Source organism: Botryllus schlosseri, chromosome 2 (genome assembly GCF_051294905.1).
Source record: "Botryllus schlosseri isolate E-star chromosome 2, Bs_hap1, whole genome shotgun sequence".
Taxonomy (NCBI): domain Eukaryota; kingdom Metazoa; phylum Chordata; class Ascidiacea; order Stolidobranchia; family Styelidae; genus Botryllus; species Botryllus schlosseri.
The window spans coordinates 11,985,069-12,006,914 of NC_137237.1; the positions used below are offsets into that span (position 1 = coordinate 11,985,069).

Here is a 21,846-nt window from a genome sequence, read left to right on the forward strand (position 1 = left end):
TTTATTTCCATTTTTCAAATATATAGAAATCAAGCTTTTATAAAATTTTCGTTTTTTTCATCTCGGTCATGATTGTTTATGTTTATCAACATCCGGGGAGATAGCGTAGTGGTGAGCGTTGGTGGCACTATAGAGGATGTACAATGTACATCCTACATCCTACATCCTCTATAGTGGCACTAGTACAGGCGACCCGGGTTCAAGTCCCGCCGTCGGATCTTATTCTGGGCTCCTCGTCCCCCGTATCGCTGTTCTTACATCGACAAAAATGGCCGATGAAGAATGAAAGAGAGAGCGACTAAAAGTACTGACCAAGATGAAAAAGACTCTGAAATCGGGCGCTAGGCCGATGTGGATGCCAGATCAGGAGTTCACATACTATGGTAGTTTCGGCATCCTCATCTCTGCTCATCTATCGCATGTGGGCTACGTTCTATGAGTGTGTTGGGCAGATGAATATGAATTTGTTTCAAAATTATGGTCGAAAGAAAACCAAAACTTTACATAAAAATGCGTAAAATTGACATAAGTTACTTTTTCAATTCAATTCAAATTATTACTAAAATTTCATTATTCCGCAGTGGAACTGATACATAAACTTGGTACTTTCTAGTTTCCGCATATCTTTTATGTTTAGGACACCGAATCTCAGACTCGAGTCACCTTTTTCGTATGACTTGACTTGACTCGACTTGGCGTTTCAGAAATGTGGATTGACTCGTGACTCGAATAAAAATTTCGATTCATCAAGTAATTGTTGTCGATTAAATCGCTGTATCTTTCGTATGTTCTGATTGTTCTCGATACGCTGGTAGAGGGTTGTAATGACTCGAGTCACGATTTTTCGGTGACGACTCTACTTGACTCGAATCATTTTTTCAACTGCGTAAAATGACCCGACTCGACTCGAGTCGATTTGTGTATTCACTCGACTTGTACTCGAGTCATGGTGAATGACTCGAACCAGTAAGTCTCATGACTCGAGACTAGGACAGCCAAGACAGACATTTCATTGTAACTTCGAAGAATAGTAAAGTCACCACATTATTGGTATTTCGTCTATCAGTCCTGATAATTGGAAAATATAGGGCCCAAAACTGTTAGGACCGGAAAATTACGATATTATGAATGCGATCGAGCCATTCTATATCACTCGAGCAGAGGCGAAAAAAGTAGGTTGAACCGGTTGAACTCAAAACCGAACAGCGAACACAATGACTTTGACTCGGACTCGAGTCATAACACTGTGACTCGGACTTGACTTGGTGGTGAATTGAAAATGACTTGACTTGACTCGATTCAAAACTATAAAAGTGAGATTGACTTAGTGCCTCGAGACCTTTATGACTTGGCTCTAACCCTGTAATCCTGCTGTCATAGGAAGGACCGTAACTGTCGCACCCCAAAATCCCAAATTGGGGGGTGAGCTGGAAGGTGGCCCAAAATTATTTCGTGGATTAACATAAATTTTACAGTATTTTTTGGAAAATTCCTGCAACTTTTTCAAAAGTTTTTCGCGCTGCGCGCGATTTAATATTGCAATTGGCTTGATTATTGGGTACCCTCCCATAGCTCTACCGGTAAATCTGATTACGTGAGCAGAGAGAGGATAAAATTTGATAGCAGTGCAATTTCCGATCATATTGACCGATTCAATCATGAATTCTAGAAAGTTTTCGCGCTTCGCGCGTTTAGGCTAGGGTTGCCAACTTGCCATACGTCCTTAATATCACTGTTCAAACTTGCGTCCGGGAGGAATTACTAAAATACGCCTAAATGTCCGGAATTTTGAAGGCTTGATCTAGGAGGCTTATAATTTTTTCGTAACTCAACATAATATCATTATTTTTGGGAATATTTATGTTACAGGATATTTTTCTTCGCGCTGCGCGCGATTTACTATCACATTTATTAATTTTAATATGGGGACTACCACCCTCGCAAAAACTGCAATAAAATATAAATAAAATAACTTTGATTTACTGAAATAAGCCTAATTGTAATCGCAATTATAGGAGAACCGTATATTCCTAGAGATGGTTAAGGCCGTTTAAATGCGTCATTCAAAGATAGTGGTTCTAAACGTGGGGGTCGTTTGCCTTTAGTCTGGGGTTCGCGAAGATGTTGAACGTAATCAGCTTCCAACATAGCCCGTGAATAAGTCTGGGCAAAGGTGCTGACTTCTTTTAGTAATCAGCTCGTCAAATTTTGATCTGGGCCACGGAACATTATCAAATTGGAGATGGAGTCGCGACCATAAAAGGTTGGAAACCACAGGATGTGGGGTGTCTATAAAGCTCCGTGGTGCACACCGGCATAAGGCTGATAAACAATCTTATCGGTGTGACATGAACATGACTGAACGATGTACAAGTACGTTCCCTGTTATTTCGAAGTCATCATCCGTCACCAGTCCCCTCAGAAGTTGCATCGATTACCCTATGGTGGGCCCAATATCATTGTTTATTTGGGCGGAAAGGGGCGGGAAATTGTGGTTTCGGTCCCGGCTACACAACACACAGCCACATACTCCTGAACCGGATCGTGACCACCTCTGGTCTATAAGCCAAGCTTTGCTAATGTGACGTCATATTGACAGACAATGTGCTCATAACTCATTTTAAAATCCACTAGTGGGCGCTAAAGAGTGTCCGGAATTTGGGTCACAGAAATATAGTAACCCTAGTTTAGGCCAATCAAGCAGACTCATCAACCAATACAACAAATCTCGCTGATAAGTAGTGGGAAAACGTATAGCATGATGGGGGGGGGGGGTCCGGAGGTGAAGCCCCCCAGAAGTTTGGTTTGTCACCCTATGGAGGGCCCAAGACCAACGTGTTTTTGGGGGGGACTGACGAAGTGCTGTTTAGGTCCTATAGGTAAAATTCTAGTAAATACGAGGTTAATTTGTGTCGACTGACAATGTCTATACATGACTCGTATTGTTGGTCTGCTCAGAGAATATTCATAAAACATTTTGCACCTATGGACCCATATAATATTGCCGGTCACATCAGACATGACATCTATCTGTCACTACCGTGGAATATAGGAAAGGCACTCCGCACGCAGCAGTCGCCGACATTGCCGACGATGCCGACATTGCCGACGATGCCGCTCGGGGGCCGAAACTATAGGGTTGTAATGACTCGAGTCAGGATTTTTTGGTGACTCGACTCGACTTGAATCAATCTTAGTATTTATTTGACCTGTACTCGAGTCATTGTGCGTGACGTGTACCAAGTCATGACTCCAGACTGCATGGGATAACTTACGGACTTATCTGGTACACGTACAAGCCACTTGCAAGATCGAGGAGGCCGACGCTCGCAAAACAGACATCACATCGGCGATTGTTTCGACCAGACGACTCCAATTTTGAAGCCATAAAAATCACTACTCGACTAATCAACTATCTACATCACTATCGACTATCTCTTCGACTATCTACATACTACGCGGTGAATAGTAAGGTCAAGTCACTACAGACGTGACCAACCCGTCGATAAAATTATTGTACCAACGTTGTTTACGGAATGCATTCTCAGGTAGTTGCATGTACGAAAGGAATTCCCTACCCTCCCGTCTGAGCTACGATTCGGGCTTCCCTATACCTGGATGCCTGTGGAAATTCCCTATCCTCCCGTGTGAGTTGGTGTCGGCGTTGAGATTCGGGCTTCCCTATACCTGGATACCTGTCTGATTTTGCGATGCATTCTCTATCCACATTTCCGGGGCCAATTCCCGATTCACCTCTCTACACACCCCTATCATCAAATGGTAATGTCGGTTTTATCGGACGTATCGCCAGTGTGTCCGTACAATGTACAGGTACACTCGTATCGATTTGTACGGTAAAATCCATCGAGGTATAGCTCACTGCTAAATAAATAGCCATTATCGCACATTTAGAGTCAATCTCGCGCAAGGCAAGAACTCGGCATCATTATGATGTTCGCAAATCGCAATACGATGATCGTATCTCGCACGGATTTTCATTTAAGCGTTATGAATTCTTCCACCGTAATGTCAACCATGGTAATTCCCAAATGGCGGTTGTAAACTGTATCCTGCAACCTTGACTGGAACATTTACAAATAGCATACTGCTAAGTGCTAATCAGTCGAGACGGGATGCAGATAGTCAGATTAATATTGAACAGAAATAATCGTCATGTAGGCCTATTAACACGAGGCGTGGACAAGTATTCTAACAGCATATATCGATGAAAGAGGTAAAAATACACTTGGTATTACGAAAAATCAATATCACAATATGGAAATCGCGCAAGCAAGATGGGCTCCATTGCACTTCGTTTGAAAATAAAAGAAAATTGCGAACACATTCCAAAATGTACTAAAAACCAAGCAAGCAGACCACTTGTATCGCAATATCATGCTATGAAAACTAATTCAAGTTTGAAAACGATATGAAAGATGTATAAACATTGGACGGTTGGCAATGTAACTCCTCACTGGAATTGAACTGGCATAAAATTGACTAGTTGATAGTAAAAAGGACATACGGATTATATGATTATATGTAATATGAAACTGATTCGGCAAAGAAACTAAGAAAAATGAGATATATTCTAAAATCGATCATCTTTGGTCAACTTGACCTTAGCGTGGAAGCATTTCCCAATTTTGAATTCAGTACCTCCGAGGCCCGATTACATTTCAAATGGAGGACGAAGTAGAGGGACGCAGTTTGAACAATGAACATACTGCCAGATCACGAAAAATGGACAAGCTTAGTAACGGCAAATCAATGATTGCTTTCTCTATTTATTTGTCGTTTCAACGTCGGGTGAATCAGCCTCTTCGTCATTCAGAATCGACGAATCGCTGCTATCTGCCGTCGTGTCCACCGCAACGCGTTTGTTCTCGTTTTTGGCTGAGAACGCCAAAATGGGTGCGGCGATGCCGACAAATGCCAAAAACAGATAGTTGGAAACATCCCGATCTGAAAAATAAGGGACAGTGTAAATAATGAACTTATAAATCAACCACAAACCACGGTAAACGCGAATTCCGAATCAATGGCTACCACGCTGTGTCATAAATTTATATGTGTGCAATGCGCAATTGTGCATATATAATTTCTCTTTTGTGTACCTACCTATCGTTCTGTTCTGTATGCTCAATAGTGTTTTTGAATAGAATGACGAAAGCTTTAAAAATTAATCTGTCGCTTGTTTAACCAGGGATATTATACCCATGACGCGAAGCAGATCTCTAGTTCAAAACACGGTCAACTACGTACGTGGTAACGGGTCGAGAATGTAGCTTGTCTCGAGACTAATGTAGTGATAAATCGATATGCATTACGGCAGGGCAACATGCGGCCACTTTTTAGGCATCGTATCAGCAAGTCATGACTGAAAAGACTTTCGCCAGTTTACAAATTCGGCCGACAGATAGCTTTTAAAGGGGCACTGCACTCTAAAAATGATGTGGTCTCAAATTGAAGGGTAAAACGAAAAATAAAATTTGGCCGCAGCCGTTTGCTTCAGAACGCCACCGTAATGGAGCTGCAATGTATTGAAATTTCCACAAACACATCACGCTCCAGCAGTCACGCAGAGATCGAACTTTATATAGTTGTCAGCCGATGTTATGAAGAAAATATGTCGTACCCGCCAAGGTGGTTTAGATACCGCGTTCAACGGAAGATAGAATACATAAGGCCCTATTTTGACATAATCTCCTGACTGAACATCTTCCGTTGAACGCGGTATCTAAACCACCTTGGCGTGTACGACATATTTCCTTCATGATATCGGCTGACAACTATATAAAGTTCGATCTCTGCGTGACTGCTGGAGCGTGATGTTGTTTGTGGAAATTTCAATACATTGCAGCTCCATTACGGTGGCGCTATGAAGCAAACGGCTGCGGCCAAGATTTTTTTTTTCGTTTTACCCTTCAATTTGAGACTACATCATTTTTAGAGTGCAATGCCCCTTTAAGGCTGTGGAATGAGATGACCTTCACCCAAAATCTCAAATTTCGCGACCAGGCCAAGTAGATTTCTGGCTGACCTTGCAAGTTCACAATAAATTACGTGGGCGATAAATTTGAAAATACGACAACCCGGAATACAGCTTACATCATCGCATCACCCTGCACGGCCGCAATGCGGTCAAGAAAACCGGAGGTCATGGTTCATGGAACATTTCAGCGATGGTGCTTACGGAATCCATAGATTGCGAGCATGAATTCGGATTTTAAAACATTGGTATCGATGGTTTTGTCCTGATTTTGGATTAGCGGTTATTTTTAAGTTGGATTTGGGCTGAAATTTCGAATATTTTTCGATAGTCACCGGTAAATTTGGCACTTGGCGAATTTGGCATTAAAATGTTAAGCGGTGCGTCAATATTGTATTAATGTATTCAAAAATGAATGTTTCATTGAAAATGAGTGTGAATTGTGATGTACGGTAGTCGGTGAATTTTGCGTGTTGAATTCGGAACTTGGTGAATCCGGCAATGGGTATGTATGCAATGCATGCATTCGGGTTAGGGGCGAGAGTTAGGCTAGGCTAGTGGGTTAAGATGAGGAAGAGGGGACGCCATGTACCGAATTCACCAGGTGCTGAATTCACTGGTTCACAGTGGTAACCGTTTCAAAATCCGTGCGGAATCTGGAACCGCATTATCGCAGTGAAAATTACACGCATCTTCGTGAACACGAAAATCCCCTACACAAATCAAACGCTCACCCTGTTCAGGTATCGAATTGAGAATGAGAAGGAAGAGGAACATGAAGAACATGATCAACCATGCGACAATCGAGGACGACGCCCCTTCGCTGACCGGATAGGCAATGTCCGCAGTCAGTTCGAATCCCAGCGGCTGTATTACGTTTGAAAACGTGCCCAACACGATAAACGTGGCTAGAAATCCGCCTGCAACATACAGATCGTACATGTTTGTCATGCGGATTCAGGTGGCGTGCAGTTACACGTAACTAACCGTGAGTGAAACCCAATATACCGAACCATCCCATGATTGTAAGGCCAAGGAAAAAGAACGTTACGAACATGACGCAATAGCAAAAGAACAAAATCCATTTGATTCTGCCCTTCAATCGGTCGCTAAACCTGCAAATGCAAACGTCGTCGATTATAATATTTGCGTCGTTAGTAAGAGGCAGAACCGCATTCAGTAATACTCACCAGCCTACCGCGATGCCAAGCGCAGATCCGACCATGGTCATAATAAAGGCTGCTTGAGACACATCCGCCTGAAATGTCGCACACTCAAAATACGAAGACGCATGTAGTTCGCTTCTGGTTTCATAGTATTTTCGTCAATTCAAAACTCCGCAAGATAGCGACATAACGAAAAGATGACATAGCCAAAACGATTTGGTTATTATTGTTATTATTACCATTAGCAGTAGCGTCATTATTCATAGTATAACAGGTAAACACGCACACACAATTCGGAGAGCAACCTGGCCTCAAAGAAAACTGTCGAAATTGAAATCATGAAGTGAAATTGTTATTTCTACGTAATACAGGAAGAGTTTAGTTAGATTACAGCATTGTAGTAGATGAATTGAACAGTTGCCTGGGCTTTACAGGCAGATATAATTGGAAATGAAGAATAGAAATTCAACAGTGTGAATATGTGTAATGTGTATGTATTGTATATAGTGTATCATGCGTCGGTGTATATGCCGCAAAAACGTCAAGGACAAAAATATATATATATACTTTGGTATGATATGATTTTTAGCCCAAATTATTGTTATCGCCGATAGGGGTCTGGTATACCATATGTTACAAAATACTTTGGAAATCGAAATATCGTGGGCTAACACACATGGTTTTAAGTCTACCAATCATCAACCATCTCATCGACCAGTTAGCCTGGAAGTATAGTCGTAAGATTAACAACCGACATGTGCATTGTGCAAGTGCATTACCCGCTATGCGTGGGGAAAGCTCACCTCCGACACGTGATGTGGACCGACCAGGATGGTTATGACCCCATACCAGCCATAGTAGGCTCCGTTCACCAACGCGAACGATATCGCAGTGGCCCAGAACGCGGCGTTCCTCGACAATTGACGTAGTCCGACCTTGAAATACGAGGCAACAGGTGTTTTCTCTGCGAATTTAAACACTTCTGGTCGCGTACCAGCACGTCGAATCGCTTCGCGGCCGCTGACGAGCTAGGAGGCAGAGCCGGCTTATTGCGAAACAATAGCATCGTGAAAATGAAGATCACGAGACCGAACGCGAATTCGCCATAGAGGTAGTAGTCAATTTGTCGACTGTAAGGAATATTGTGCTTGCGCTGAGATTTGAAAAGAATTGCACTTATTGACTGTCTGTACCTTGCACAGTAGTCTACTAACTGAATGGTCTCGGATATTGCAATAAAATGAGCTAAATGTGTGGCATTCCACATACTGATTGCCCGTAACAGAGAATACACGATCCCAGACAGAGATGGTTAACGTATAGTCAGATATGCTACTAGAGTACAAATTGTGGAACATTCAAGTTGAAATATCCACTTCGATGGGAGGTCAAAGTATTCTACTTCATCTGACGGATAAATTCAAATGCTCTGACTGAATAGTACTCATGTCGTTGGCGAAAGTGTTCAGTCCAGGCAATGCGTTCCAACACCGCTCGGCCTTCAATAACATTTCAAGTTTCAAGTTGCATCTTACACCTTACCATTTTCTCACGCAATTGATAATACTATTATACTATTCAATTTAAACACAGTCAGCGACATGGAAGACGAACAAATGCGGATGCAAACTTTGGTTTCACGGAAGATATGTCTTATATTGAATTAAGGATGAGTAAATTTCACGAATAGGAAGAGGACGTTGTATTTTTTCCTTAATGTTTTTGCGGCATACACAGACACACCGACTCATGATTGATATGCATACACAGTAGGGCTGTTCAAAAATAACCTTTTTCCCGGATTCCAGCCATTCACTGATTAAATTGTCAGGTTACCCTGAAAAGCTGCACACCAAATTTGGTTCAATTCTGACAAGTATAGGACTCCGCAGATCCAATTAAAATTTTAAATTTATTAGGGAAAATTGGTCTTTATCGGTGGATAAACCGAGAATTATCAACGAAAAACTCACATAACTCCGCTTCTACTGGACGGAATTGAGTCAAATTTGTTTTGCATCGTCTTTGAAGACAGCTCAACAATTTCATGGGGTTGGCAGATTTTTTATTTTTTCCAATTTTCCCTAATATATTAAAAATTTCAATTGGATCTGCGGAGTCCCATACATGTCAGAATTGAACCAAATTTGGTGTGCAGCGTTTTTCAGGGTAACCTGACAATTTAATCAGTGAATGGCTGGAATCCGGGAAAAAAGGTTATTTTTGAACAGCCCTAATACACAGTACACAGGTTACGGGCATACGTATATCACGAGTTCATGATGTGCATATGCCAATGGACAAGGAATGTGCACTTGTGCAGCAATAGCTTTGTAAGGAATTCTAAGTCTTGCACCATTCATCCATGGTATCCCGGCAACGCTGAGCGACAAGTGCGGAAGTCATGGATACCATTGTCACTAATCACATCTTTGGTCTGACCCGGTCGGGGACTTGTTTCACCACAAATACGTCCACCATAAATTGCTTGCGATGTCAAGTACGACTTCTTGCACGCGGGAGCTTCTTACAGGAAGGTGACAGTTGATGTTGCAGATACCATTATCTGGTGCCAAGAATTATCTGGTAAGCCAGTAAGAATCAGGTAAGCGAACGAATAAAGCGGTGGTACGTTTCACGGCTGCAACAGCAGCAATTCGCAGGTTTTTGTCCGACCTACGTCGAGCCGAACCGTCGAGGTTCATCTACACTTCTCATTGCCACTATATACGCATAAGCGGCGGCGTGCTGCAAGTCGGTAGCTCAAGGATCGTGCAGCGAATATCGACCTGGTGTAAAATGGCCAAAAATGTGAAACACAATGATTACTAAAGCAGCAACTCAAATCACGATCCTTTACGCTATCATGAATATGATTCGAAATACCTCATTTTCTCTGTATTATCGAAACACGGCGTTGTGATCAATTCTGTTTCATCAGTTGTCACGGTGACGGGAGAATTCGGTGTAGTTGCATAAGTTGAATTTGGCTGGTGTGAACAATTCGTGGGCGCATCCACTATCGCGGGTCCAATTAAATAACTGAGAGCGTTGCCTGGAAAGTAATCGCGTGGCAGGCTATACATCAAAAGTTAATTCAGGGTTGGTGCGACTGAGTGCTTGCTACGTGCATAATAAGGACATTCCCATATCAAATCCAAACATGTATTCCATTCGATTTACACCCATCATATGGACAGTCAAAACCAAATCACACATTCAAATACGGATCTAACAATCCTAGTATTGAAGATGTTTTAACACGAATAGTCGCTACCAGCACAATAAGGACACTGCCTGCACAAACTAGAAATGCGTATAATCATCCCAAACCCAAACGTATTCTAAAATCTGATATTTTGTTATCTGATGATAATTTCACACCCCAATATGAATCGGAACCCTAGATTTGACACAATTTCATCGAGTAGCAGCCATGTGGAAAATAAGGGCAGTCGCAATGTGCACAATAATGACAGAAGTGACAGAGTTCTACTTTTAAAAAGTATTAAAGTAGGTTTACCAGCCTGTACTACTTGCTTAAAGATGGAAATTGATATGTTTCAGGCGACTACTACTTCTACTTCAACTTGAATAGCTTTCGTCAAGTAGAAAGTAGTATTGGCATGGTTTTGCGTTACAGAAATAGCCACAGGGCGATGCAGCGTCTGATTACGATAGCTGTTTATAACTTGTTTATAACCTATTTGAAGTAATAGTCATTCTGGATTTGTCACAGACCATCAACAAGCAAGCGTCTGCAAAGTCTGGTTGCAACCTACTGCTACCAACCGCTTACCGGTACCTTATTATTTTTCAGACCGTTCAATTTCCACTTCCGCTTCAAGTAGTTTTTACATACCAGTATTTTCAAAACCTATTCAGCATTCAGCATTACTTCTACTTGTACTTGAGTATCTTTAATGACTAGTTTGATCATTTCTGAACGACATTCGCTACACGAATGATTCAATTGTTGAAATGAAAAAAATTAAAATATGGATTTCGAGATGACCGTCCGTAGGTGGCAAATTTTATAATTTAATTTTTATCAGAATTACCGTGTCTAATCAAAATTCAGTTCTGAAGTGATGCACAAAAACTTTAAAATTTGGATCCAAAGTACAGATTTGCATTTTGTGCGCAGAGTGTACTTATTGTGCACATAGCAAATTTCCTTATTGTGAATAGCGTGTGAATTACGTTATTGTGTAAATATAGATTGTCCTTATTATGCAACTGACTGACCTTTTTACGCACTCACTCGCACCAAAACTCCTCAAACTTATTGCCATTGCTATCCTACCTGTGTTTCCAACGCATACCATCACACTCGTAGCAAGAATACGTTCTCCGGATGGAAACCACGTGTTGGATATGAGAGGAGTTCCTCCAATAACAACACATCCGGCTACTGCACTCAGAAATTGTCCTATGTGAATCACACTGAACAAAGCAGAAAAATGATCTTTCTTTCTTCACAAAGGAGCATTGAGGCAAAGGAGCATACTTAAGACAACGGGAAATGCAGCATTTAATTGAAACTATAAGACAGATTACGATGCAACAGTAGCAGTTTTGGATAAAGATATCACTTTTTAGGTGGAGCCACATAGATATGACAGGCACAGCATCAGACTTTGAATTATATATTGGAATAATAGCCGATGGTTCCTTTTTATTTGTGATCTTGTATAAAGCTGTATTGGGATATCCATTTCCAATGCATTCATTTACAACATCTGGCTCTATGTCAGTGGTTCTCAACCTTTTTGTCTTCGCAGACCCCTTCTGGACCGTCACGGACCCCCGCGGACCGCCTCAAGTATTCGTTCAAAATTACCTCAATTAACGTGCAAACCGTCATATGTCTTGTGCAAATATCAATAACAGGCTAGTGATGAACAGCCACAAAATGACTGATCTTGAAAATAACAGCACACTATAAGTGGAAATTGGGTAGACTTTTATTATTTCGAAAGGAATTTTCCAGCTGTATTTATTGTCATGAAAATCCGCGTCTTCAATTTGATTTGAACGAGTGCCGGCAATACATTTCCACGAAGATATATTGGTCGCGAATGTAATATTAACGCGCAACACTTCCTACGCCCGCTATTGGTGTGACTTTTTAATGAACACATCACGTCCAGCATAGTCATTTCTATCTAGCATCTCATATTGATGTTATTTAGTGGTTATATCACAGGAGAAAATGGATTTCGTGGCGAGGTTTCAATTCCTTTATTGGGACAGATTAGGAAAAAATTCAGGAATTTTTGTTTCAAACGGCTGTTTACTAATTTGCTGAGACTGACAACTCCAAATCCAAAATGTTTTGCAAACATTTCAAGTCACCCTGTTTTATTTTCCTATCTTCAGCATTTCATTTTTCCACAAACCCCAACAAAACATCTATAAACAGCAATACGTTTGTATCAGCGGGCTATTGGCAATTTTATAATTAAAATGAGTTTGCACAGTCAGCTATTTCATCTGTGACGACCATTTTAATGATGTGATTCCTAAAGTTTTAGCAATTAAGAAGCGAAACTGGCTCATGCTATTCCTAATTAAAAAATAAATAAAAAATAGGTTGTCAATCATTTTACAAATTTAGAGGCTTCGTGGACCCTCTGAAAATGCTTCACGGACCCCCGGTTGAGAACCACTGCTCTATGTGGTAGTAGCCTATACTAACAGTATCTACAGGGTTGTAACCAAGTCACAAGTCAATCTCACTTTTATAGTTTTGACTCGAGTCAAGTCAAGTCATTTTCAATTCACCACCGAGTAAGTCCGAGTCCAAGTCAGCGAACGGAGGGTTGAGACCGAGTCATGGTATTATGACTCGAGTCCGAGTCCAAGTCATTGCGTTGATTGCGTTGATTGCCCAGTTTCCAGTTAAAGTCCTGTTTAACCCACATTTTAAAACTGTTTGGTGTTATTGAACAGTTCGCATTTATAATTTTCGAATTTTTCTCATTTATCAGTTTCTGGTCGCATTTTCAAGTAGGCCTGCCGCTAAAAATGGATGGAATACCAATATTGTGGTTTGGTTATGTCACTATTCTTCGAAATTACAATGAAATGTCGGTCTTGGCAGCCCGAGTCTCGAGTCATCTGAGTCTCGAGTCATTACACAGATTGACTCGAGTAGAGTCGAGTCATTTCCGTATAGTACAAGCTTTTTTTATGAGTTAGTTTGGATAGATCGCAAAGAAATCCTTTTTCCATCCTGTATATCGATGTTCCAGTACATTAGCGAAACTTGACGAAAGATGATTGTACGAGTATTAAAATACTTACATGATTCTGGCTTGACCATGAAATGGTAAACACCGCAAACCAGTTCCCAAAGCAACAAGAAAAGCAGCAATATTCACTGGAATCCGGATGCCGTACTTGTTAAAAAGCCAAATGAAGAGAGGCATAGTTGGCATAATACCAATTGGAGCCCAGTTGGAAAGCAGGTAATAGTCATCTAAAGTGAAATCAATCAATCGTACATTATACAACATCAAGTGTCAAGAATTATGTCCATTAGCTGCATACGTTCAGTAAATCCAATTGCTCTGGTTGCAGATGGGCTTATTGGACCCCATGTGTCCCACACTCCACTTTGCAGTAGTGATAGCAATGAAAATAGAGCCAGTATAACCCAACGGTAATGTGATTTTCTTGTTGGAGATAATTCAGCATTGAGTAGAAGTGATGACTGGTCATCCTCCTGTAAACATTGTAGCAAGTTTAAAGAATTTATCTACTTCACGCAGCAACAGCACAGGCATACCATGATATCTTGCATGAAATTCTTCAATAGCTATCATGGGAGTGGCGATCGGATGCGACAGTGTTTTAAAACACTGAGTTTAGCAATATTGCGATTCTGAGACTAGTGATAATAGAAAATATATATTATTGATCTCCATTCCTCCACAAAAAGATAAAGCAACTATCTCAGGTCAGGTTAAGTCATTATCAGTGGAAATCTGCTAGACCAGACCAGACCCTATTTCCTATAAAGCTACATTGTAAAATTTGTTTATAGAATGCAATATTAACAGTTATGGTAGGCAGTATATCACATAAAATCCTGTCCTAATCTATTGATCTCACATCAGTTAATCATTGCTTTCCTAATCATTAGTTCAAGTTACTCTTTCATTTAAAGTTACACTGTTACCGACTGACTGAGCTGGCTTTAGCTCCACGATGCATGTTGAGACAGTAGAATCCTATGAAACTACAGTCTTGTGTATATGGATACCACAACTGAAAACAATTTTATCTTATTGCGAGTGAGGTAGATTTCCGGCAGAGATGTCGCAAGTAAAGTGTCATCACAAATCTATCATACAGTCGACAGTCAACTCAGCTTCCATTCATATATTTGTTGTTATTTCGTTCATCTCAAAGCATCACAAGAGTGCTGCTTGCAGACACTGATTTAATAGACTACTCCAAGTCGTTTCGACACCTTCTTTCCTATCTTTTCGTTGTGTCGCAATCTTGTGGTGTACTGATCGGATAAATTTGTCAACATCCAAACTAAAAAGGCCCAGAGCATCTGTCTATAGATAACTAACTTACCGTAGGTTAGTTATCAATAATCTGTCAATCTTTGTTTACATTTACGGGCATCCCTAAAAGACGGAAAAGCGGAAACAGCGGAAACAGCGGAAACAGCGGAAAACGAACCCTAAAACGCGGAAACAACGGAAACAGCGGAAACAATAAAAAATGCCGATTCCTAAAAGACGGAAAGACGGAAATAGCGGAAAACTTAGCCATCGATTAAATAGCGGACTTTGATACTGACATAATCTGCTCGCTGCGGAATCCAAATCAGCGGAAAACGGAGTGTAGCCTGAGCAGCGGAAACAGCGGAAAAGTTAACCATACCATTTTGAGGCGAATATTACGGAAATATGACCATCGATTACATAGCGGACTTTGATACTGACATAGTCTGCTGGCTACGGAATCCATATAAGCGGAAAACGGAGTGTAGCCGAAGCAGCGGAAAATTTAACCATACCATTTTGAGGCGAATATGACGGAAAATTTGACCATCGATTACATAGCGGACTTTGATACTAACATAATCTGCTGGCTACGGAATCTAAATCAGCGGAAAAACGGAGTGCAGCCGAAGCAGCGGAAAATTTAACCATACCATTTTGAGGCGAATATTACGGAAATATGACCATCGATTACATAGCGGACTTTGATACTGACATAGTCTGCTGGCTACGGAATCTAAATCAGCGGAAAAACGGAGTGCAGCCGAAGCAGCGGAAACAGCGGAAAATTTAACCATACCATTTTGAGGCGAATATTACGGAAATATGACCGTCGATTACATAGCGGACTTTGATACTAACATAATCTGCTGGCTACGGAATCTAAATCAGCGGAAAAACGGAGTGTAGCCGAAGCAGCGGAAACAGCGGAAAATTTAACCATACCAGTTTGAGGCGAATATGACGGAAAATTTGACCATCGATTACATAGCGGACTTTGATACTAACATAATCTGCTGGCTACGGAATCTAAATCAGCGGAAAAACGGAGTGCAGCCGAAGCAGCGGAAAATTTAACCATACCATTTTGAGGCGAATATTACGGAAATATGACCATCGATTACATAGCGGACTTTGATACTGACATAGTCTGCTGGCTACGGAATCTAAATCAGCGGAAAAACGGAGTGCAGCCGAAGCAGCGGAAACAGCGGAAAATTTAACCATACCATTTTGAGGCGAATATTACGGAAATATGACCATCGATTACATAGCGGACTTTGATACTAACATAATCTGCTGGCTACGGAATCTAACAGCGGAAAAACGGAGTGCAGCCGAAGCAGCGGAAACAGCGAAAAATTTAACCATACCATTTTGAGGCGAATATTACGGAAATATGACCATCGATTACATAGCGGACTTTGATACTAACATAATCTGCTGGCTACGGAATCTAAATCAGCGCTTCGGCTGCACTCCGTTTTTCCGCTGATTTAGATTCCGTAGCCAGCAGATTATGTTAGTATCAAAGTCCGCTATGTAATCGATGGTCAAATTTTCCGTCAAATTTGCCTCAAACTGGTATGGTTAACTTTTCCGCTGTTTCCGCTGCTCAGGCTACACTTCGTTTTCCGCTGATTTAGATTCCGCAGCCAGCAGATTATGTCAGTATCAAAGTCCTCTCTTCAATCGATGGTCAAATTTTCCGTCATATTCGCCTCAAACTGGTATGGTTAAATTTTCCGCTGTTTCCGCTGCTTCGGCTACACTCCGTTTTCCGCTTATATGGATTCCGTAGCCAGCAGATTATGTCAGTATCAAAGCCCGCTATGTAATCGATGGTCAAATTTTCCGTCAAATTTGCCTCAAACTGGTATGGTTAAATTTTCCGCTGTTTCCGCTGCTCAGGCTACACTTCGTTTTCCGCTGATTTAGATTCCGCAGCCAGCAGATTATGTCAGTATCAAAGTCCTCTCTTCAATCGATGGTCAAATTTTCCGTCATATTCGCCTCAAACTGGTATGGTTAAATTTTCCGCTGTTTCCGCTGCTTCGGCTGCACTCCGTTTTTCCGCTGATTTAGATTCCGTAGCCAGCAGATTATGTTAGTATCAAAGTCCGCTATGTAATCGATGGTCAAATTTTCCGTCAAATTTGCCTCAAACTGGTATGGTTAACTTTTCCGCTGTTTCCGCTGCTCAGGCTACACTTCGTTTTCCGCTGATTTAGATTCCGCAGCCAGCAGATTATGTCAGTATCAAAGTCCTCTCTTCAATCGATGGTCAAATTTTCCGTCATATTCGCCTCAAACTGGTATGGTTAAATTTTCCGCTGTTTCCGCTGCTTCGGCTACACTCCGTTTTCCGCTTATATGGATTCCGTAGCCAGCAGATTATGTTAGTATCAAAGTCCGCTATGTAATCGATGGTCAAATTTTCCGTCAAATTTGCCTCAAACTGGTATGGTTAAATTTTCCGCTGTTTCCGCTGCTCAGGCTACACTTCGTTTTCCGCTGATTTAGATTCCGCAGCCAGCAGATTATGTCAGTATCAAAGTCCGCTATGTAATCGATGGTCATATTTCCGTAATATTCGCCTCAAAATGGTATGGTTAAATTTTCCGCTGCTTCCGCTGCTTCGGCTGCACTCCGTTTTTCCGCTGATTTAGATTCCGTAGCCAGCAGATTATGTTAGTATCAAAGTCCGCTATGTAATCGATGGTCAAATTTTCCGTCAAATTTGCCTCAAACTGGTATGGTTAACTTTTCCGCTGTTTCCGCTGCTCAGGCTACACTTCGTTTTCCGCTGATTTAGATTCCGCAGCCAGCAGATTATGTCAGTATCAAAGTCCTCTCTTCAATCGATGGTCAAATTTTCCGTCATATTCGCCTCAAACTGGTATGGTTAAATTTTCCGCTGTTTCCGCTGCTTCGGCTACACTCCGTTTTCCGCTTATATGGATTCCGTAGCCAGCAGATTATGTCAGTATCAAAGCCCGCTATGTAATCGATGGTCAAATTTTCCGTCAAATTTGCCTCAAACTGGTATGGTTAACTTTTCCGCTGTTTCCGCTGCTCAGGCTACACTCCGTTTTTCCGCTGATTTAGATTCCGTAGCCAGCAGATTATGTTAGTATCAAAGTCCGCTATGTAATCGATGGTCAAATTTTCCGTCATATTCGCCTCAAACTGGTATGGTTAAATTTTCCGCTGTTTCCGCTGCTTCGGCTACACTCCGTTTTCCGCTTATATGGATTCCGCAGCCAGCAGATTATGTCAGTATCAAAGTCCGCTCTCTAATCGATGGTCAATCTTCCGTCAAATTTGCCTCAAACGGGTATGGTTAACTTTTCCGCTGTTTCCGCTGCTCAGGCTACACTCCGTTTTCCGCTGATTTAGATTCCGCAGCGAGCTGATTATGTCAGTATCAAAGCCCGCTATGTAATCGATGGTCAAATTTTCCGTCAAATTTGCCTCAAACTGGTATGGTTAACTTTTCCGCTGTTTCCGCTGCTCAGGCTACACTCCGTTTTTCCGCTGATTTAGATTCCGCAGCGAGCAGATTATGTCAGTATCAAATTCCGCTATTTAATCGATGGTTAAGTTTTTCGCTATTTCCGTCTTTCCGTCTTTTAGGAATCGTCATTTTTTTATTGTTTCCGCTGTTTCCGTTGTTTCCGCGTTTTAGGGTTCATTTTCCGCTGTTTCCGCTGTTTCCGCTTTTCCGCTTTTCCGTCTTTTAGGGATGCCCTCCATTTACTATATTGTACGTATTCACTACACAGTACATTCCTGCACGGAACGATCGAAGTGGTCGGATCAGGATATCGTTCCATCATCATCATTGGTTTATTAGCAATTTTTATCAGTTCAGTGCACCACAAAATGCGATACAATGAAAAGATAGGAGGGTGTCGAAGCGACTTGGAGTAGTCTTTGGAATCAGACACCCACCTTGGCCTAGGGCAGGGGTCGCCAACTCAAAATGGGTCGCGGGCCACTTTTCCGAATTCCTATAGGCCGCGGGCCGCAGGACATCAATATCGATATAAAAGTACGCAACGCAGTTCAACAACCACATCTGATAACTCTATGTTATTACAATTCTGTGCTCTCTGACATGGGCGACGGTTATAGTCACCACAAAAGAAATAATATTTTATTGAACAAACACAAATACAACAAAAAGTATAGGGATCATCAATTTCGTTATATTTTGAACTATATGAGCTGTACACGATACCTGGCAACAGTCAGAAGCCGCTAAAACAGGGGTGGCCAACATTTTTGCTATTCCTGGCCGCATTTCGATTACTCATGTAGCCTGCGACCGCATACCGGTGGTTAGTGGTGATAAACTAGCTGGGACCAAATACTCACGTTAAACTGTCCATGTCCGTTGCCGATACACTCCGAACTAATAAATTTATGCATATCGGCTTACTATGCGCACCGAAATCGTTAGTAGCTGTGTTGTAAAGACCCACCAGAAAACCGCGGTCTGTAGTCGCGCGAAGCGCGAAAAAGTTTCATGTTCATTAGTGAATTTCGTCAATAAATATTCGTATAGTTTCACATATTACTATAAAATATCTATCCTTTCGCGGCCAATGTGATCAGATTCACCTATAGATCTGATGTAGGCGGTATCTTAGAAAGCGTAGGGTTGTTATCAAAAGTGTCGACAGCCGCATAATTTCCCTTTTACTGCCGCAGATTGAGCACTCCCGGATTAAAGAATCAATATTTAGGTTGGCTAGACACGGTAGGCCTACTTGCTAGACAACTATCTCCTCGTATAGCATCGACTTTTGGGGAGCCCGAGGTCGTTTTTCACGCGTCTCGGTCTAGGCAGTGGTGGGCCATTGCACGTCAAGGCAATATTATGCCCATTCGTACTAGCAAATTCTTCACCCAAGGAATGATATTACCATGCCGAAGCCGTATCAACTAGTAAGGAATAGTGATATTGGGCACAGTATAATGGCTTACTTTGAACAACAACAACAACATTATGTTTCAATTGAAATCAATTTCAGCGTTTCAAAATGATTTACTAAGCGTTTTTGTGAAAATTTTTCAAATCAGGTCGCGGGCCGCAAAATAGGACCTCGTGGGCCGCATGCGGCCCGCGGGCCGCGTGTTGGTGACCCCTGGCCTGGGGCCTAGGCCCTATAGGCGATGTAAAGAAGAGACATGCACAATTGCACCATAGCAATTTACAACGTAGCTACGTTGTAAATTGCTATGGTTGCACACTGAATGAAAAGTAAAGGAAAATAGCATAGAAAAAAGCAATCGACAAAATGGTAATCTTGAGGATGGACTAGTATTTGCTTGTATTTCGACTTGAATGTAGACAACTAGACTGTGGACAATGGACATGCTCGTCGATTGTCGGGTAGCCGGCGAGATGCTGTTCCACAATTGGGGTCCGGCATACTTGATAGAGCAATGCGTCCACACGACAGGTCCGGCATATTTGATAAAGCGATGATTTTTTCGGTCAGTCATATGATATTTGGACGACGTGGACGGCTGGACGCGCGTGTGTTGTGCTTGTGCGCTTTTGATTCCGAGGTAAAGAAGTCATTGAAATATTCGGGGCAATGACCGCAGTAGAAGCTATGTGGAACTGATACATAAACTTGGCGATTTCTAGTTTCCGCATATCTTCTATGTTTAGGACACCAAATATCTTCAGCAGCGACTTGTTGGATGGACAACCAGGCGCTTCGGGCCCTATCTATGATATGGAGTACGTTATGTTGTAGTTTCTGCTGTGGCTCGAGTATCCTACAGTTTTACTGGTAGCCCCCCAACAGAAGATGTCATATTGCCATACAATTTCGATTGGATTAAGGATGTCTAAGGCTGTAGAACTGGCCGCACTTCGGTGGTAATTTAGTGTCTAGGGACTGAATATGACTCTTCCAGGACATGTCCGAGTCCAGTAAAACCCTGAGATATTTGGAATTTTCTGTGTTGGAAACGGGCTGCTTAGCGATGTTAACGTTGCTCTTCTATAAATTGAATTGTGTTTGCACTCATAAGCTAAATATTTTTCAAAAGTATTTACACACTTTTGCATAATTATAATACGTTTGAAAAAACACTTTTTTTTAAAAAGGGCATTTGTTAAAAACACGGCTTAAAACATGTTTTAAAGGAAGTGTTTTAAGACGTCGTTTGTTTTAAATGCAACCCTAGTCGTAAGGAATGCGATGGCAATGGATTTACCTGCGCGAGAGGGATATTCTTATTAACTCGCTGCAAAATGTCGCGGATAAACAGGCATTTTCAGGAAAACAATAAATGAGATTAGAATTAAATTCAGAGAATCGGAACATTTCTCATATTAGATTGGAATTAGAATTAGAGCATAAAACCAATTCACAAATTAGATTAGAATTAGAACTAGATCTAGAGCATAGAAACATTTCACATATTAGATTAAAATTCGATTACTGGCATTTCGCTCTAATTTAGTGAAATTAGTCATCTAGAATTATTTAGTTGTCCAACTGTCCAAGTCTGACTCCGAGACGAAGTCACCATGAAAAATCGGGCTAATGAGCGGTATACTATATAGTACAGTGGTTCGGAACCCTTTTGGACAGAAGAGCCATATTGGCCCAATATATTCAAATGTAACTTCCGAAGAGCCATACATGTCATTCAACTGTTACATCACAATTGAACATCAGTGACGTATTGGTAGCACTAATATGTAGGATTCGTAGTGCGCGCCATATTTTTCTGCCCACATGGGTAGGTGGAGCCAAATTTGATCGGTGCATGGTGCCTGAAGCAGTACATAACCACCGCGTGATGCGTCAATGACGTGGGGTTAGGGGAGGCAAGTGAGGCAGTGCCTCAGATGTCGTCAGGGATGAGTGAAGGAAAATTGTGAATCCTTCAATGGAAATTGGTATCTTCTGTCGATGTTTATGAATGACCAGATTTTGAACATTTTTATTCCTAAAATGACGGAATTTTCATGCTTATTGTTTGAAAATAAAGCGAAAAGGGAGATGTAAGACTCAGATGAGGCATAGGCAGACCAAGCCTCGCCTGTGACAGCGCAACTCATTGTAAATAGCTGGGAATTTATAATCACTAATTTTGGTTAAATGTAATTTTCGTTCTGATTCTGAAAATC

The 21,846-nt window shown here is 41.5% G+C and overlaps 2 protein-coding genes across 2 annotated transcripts in view; one reads left to right on the top strand and one right to left on the bottom strand.

Annotated features, from left to right (window-relative positions):
* The window catches only part of LOC145433575 (centrosomal protein of 19 kDa-like), a 198,790-nt gene that overhangs the window by 35,819 nt on the left and 141,125 nt on the right, over positions 1–21,846 (top strand). The window lies entirely within an intron of this gene.
* Positions 4,135–14,655, bottom strand: LOC145433562 (solute carrier family 49 member 4 homolog). The gene is made up of 11 exons (XM_080310690.1): positions 13,952–14,655; positions 13,714–13,888; positions 13,468–13,642; positions 11,465–11,604; positions 10,045–10,213; positions 8,153–8,288; positions 7,962–8,093; positions 7,183–7,250; positions 6,980–7,107; positions 6,727–6,912; positions 4,135–4,965 (listed from the first exon to the last, which is right to left on the bottom strand). Exons 1-11 carry the CDS (start codon positions 13,964–13,966, stop codon positions 4,784–4,786), a joined length of 1,506 nt encoding a protein of 501 aa, XP_080166816.1. The 5' UTR covers positions 13,967–14,655; the 3' UTR covers positions 4,135–4,783.

Coding starts and splice junctions, on each gene's coding strand:
- LOC145433562 (XM_080310690.1), bottom strand. Junction 13,643..13,713: donor AGCAATTGGATTTACTGAAC/GTATGCAGCTAA, acceptor ATTTCACTTTAG/ATGACTATTACCTGCTTTCC. Junction 8,289..10,044: donor GATAATACAGAGAAAATGAG/GTATTTCGAATC, acceptor TATTCCTTACAG/TCGACAAATTGACTACTACC.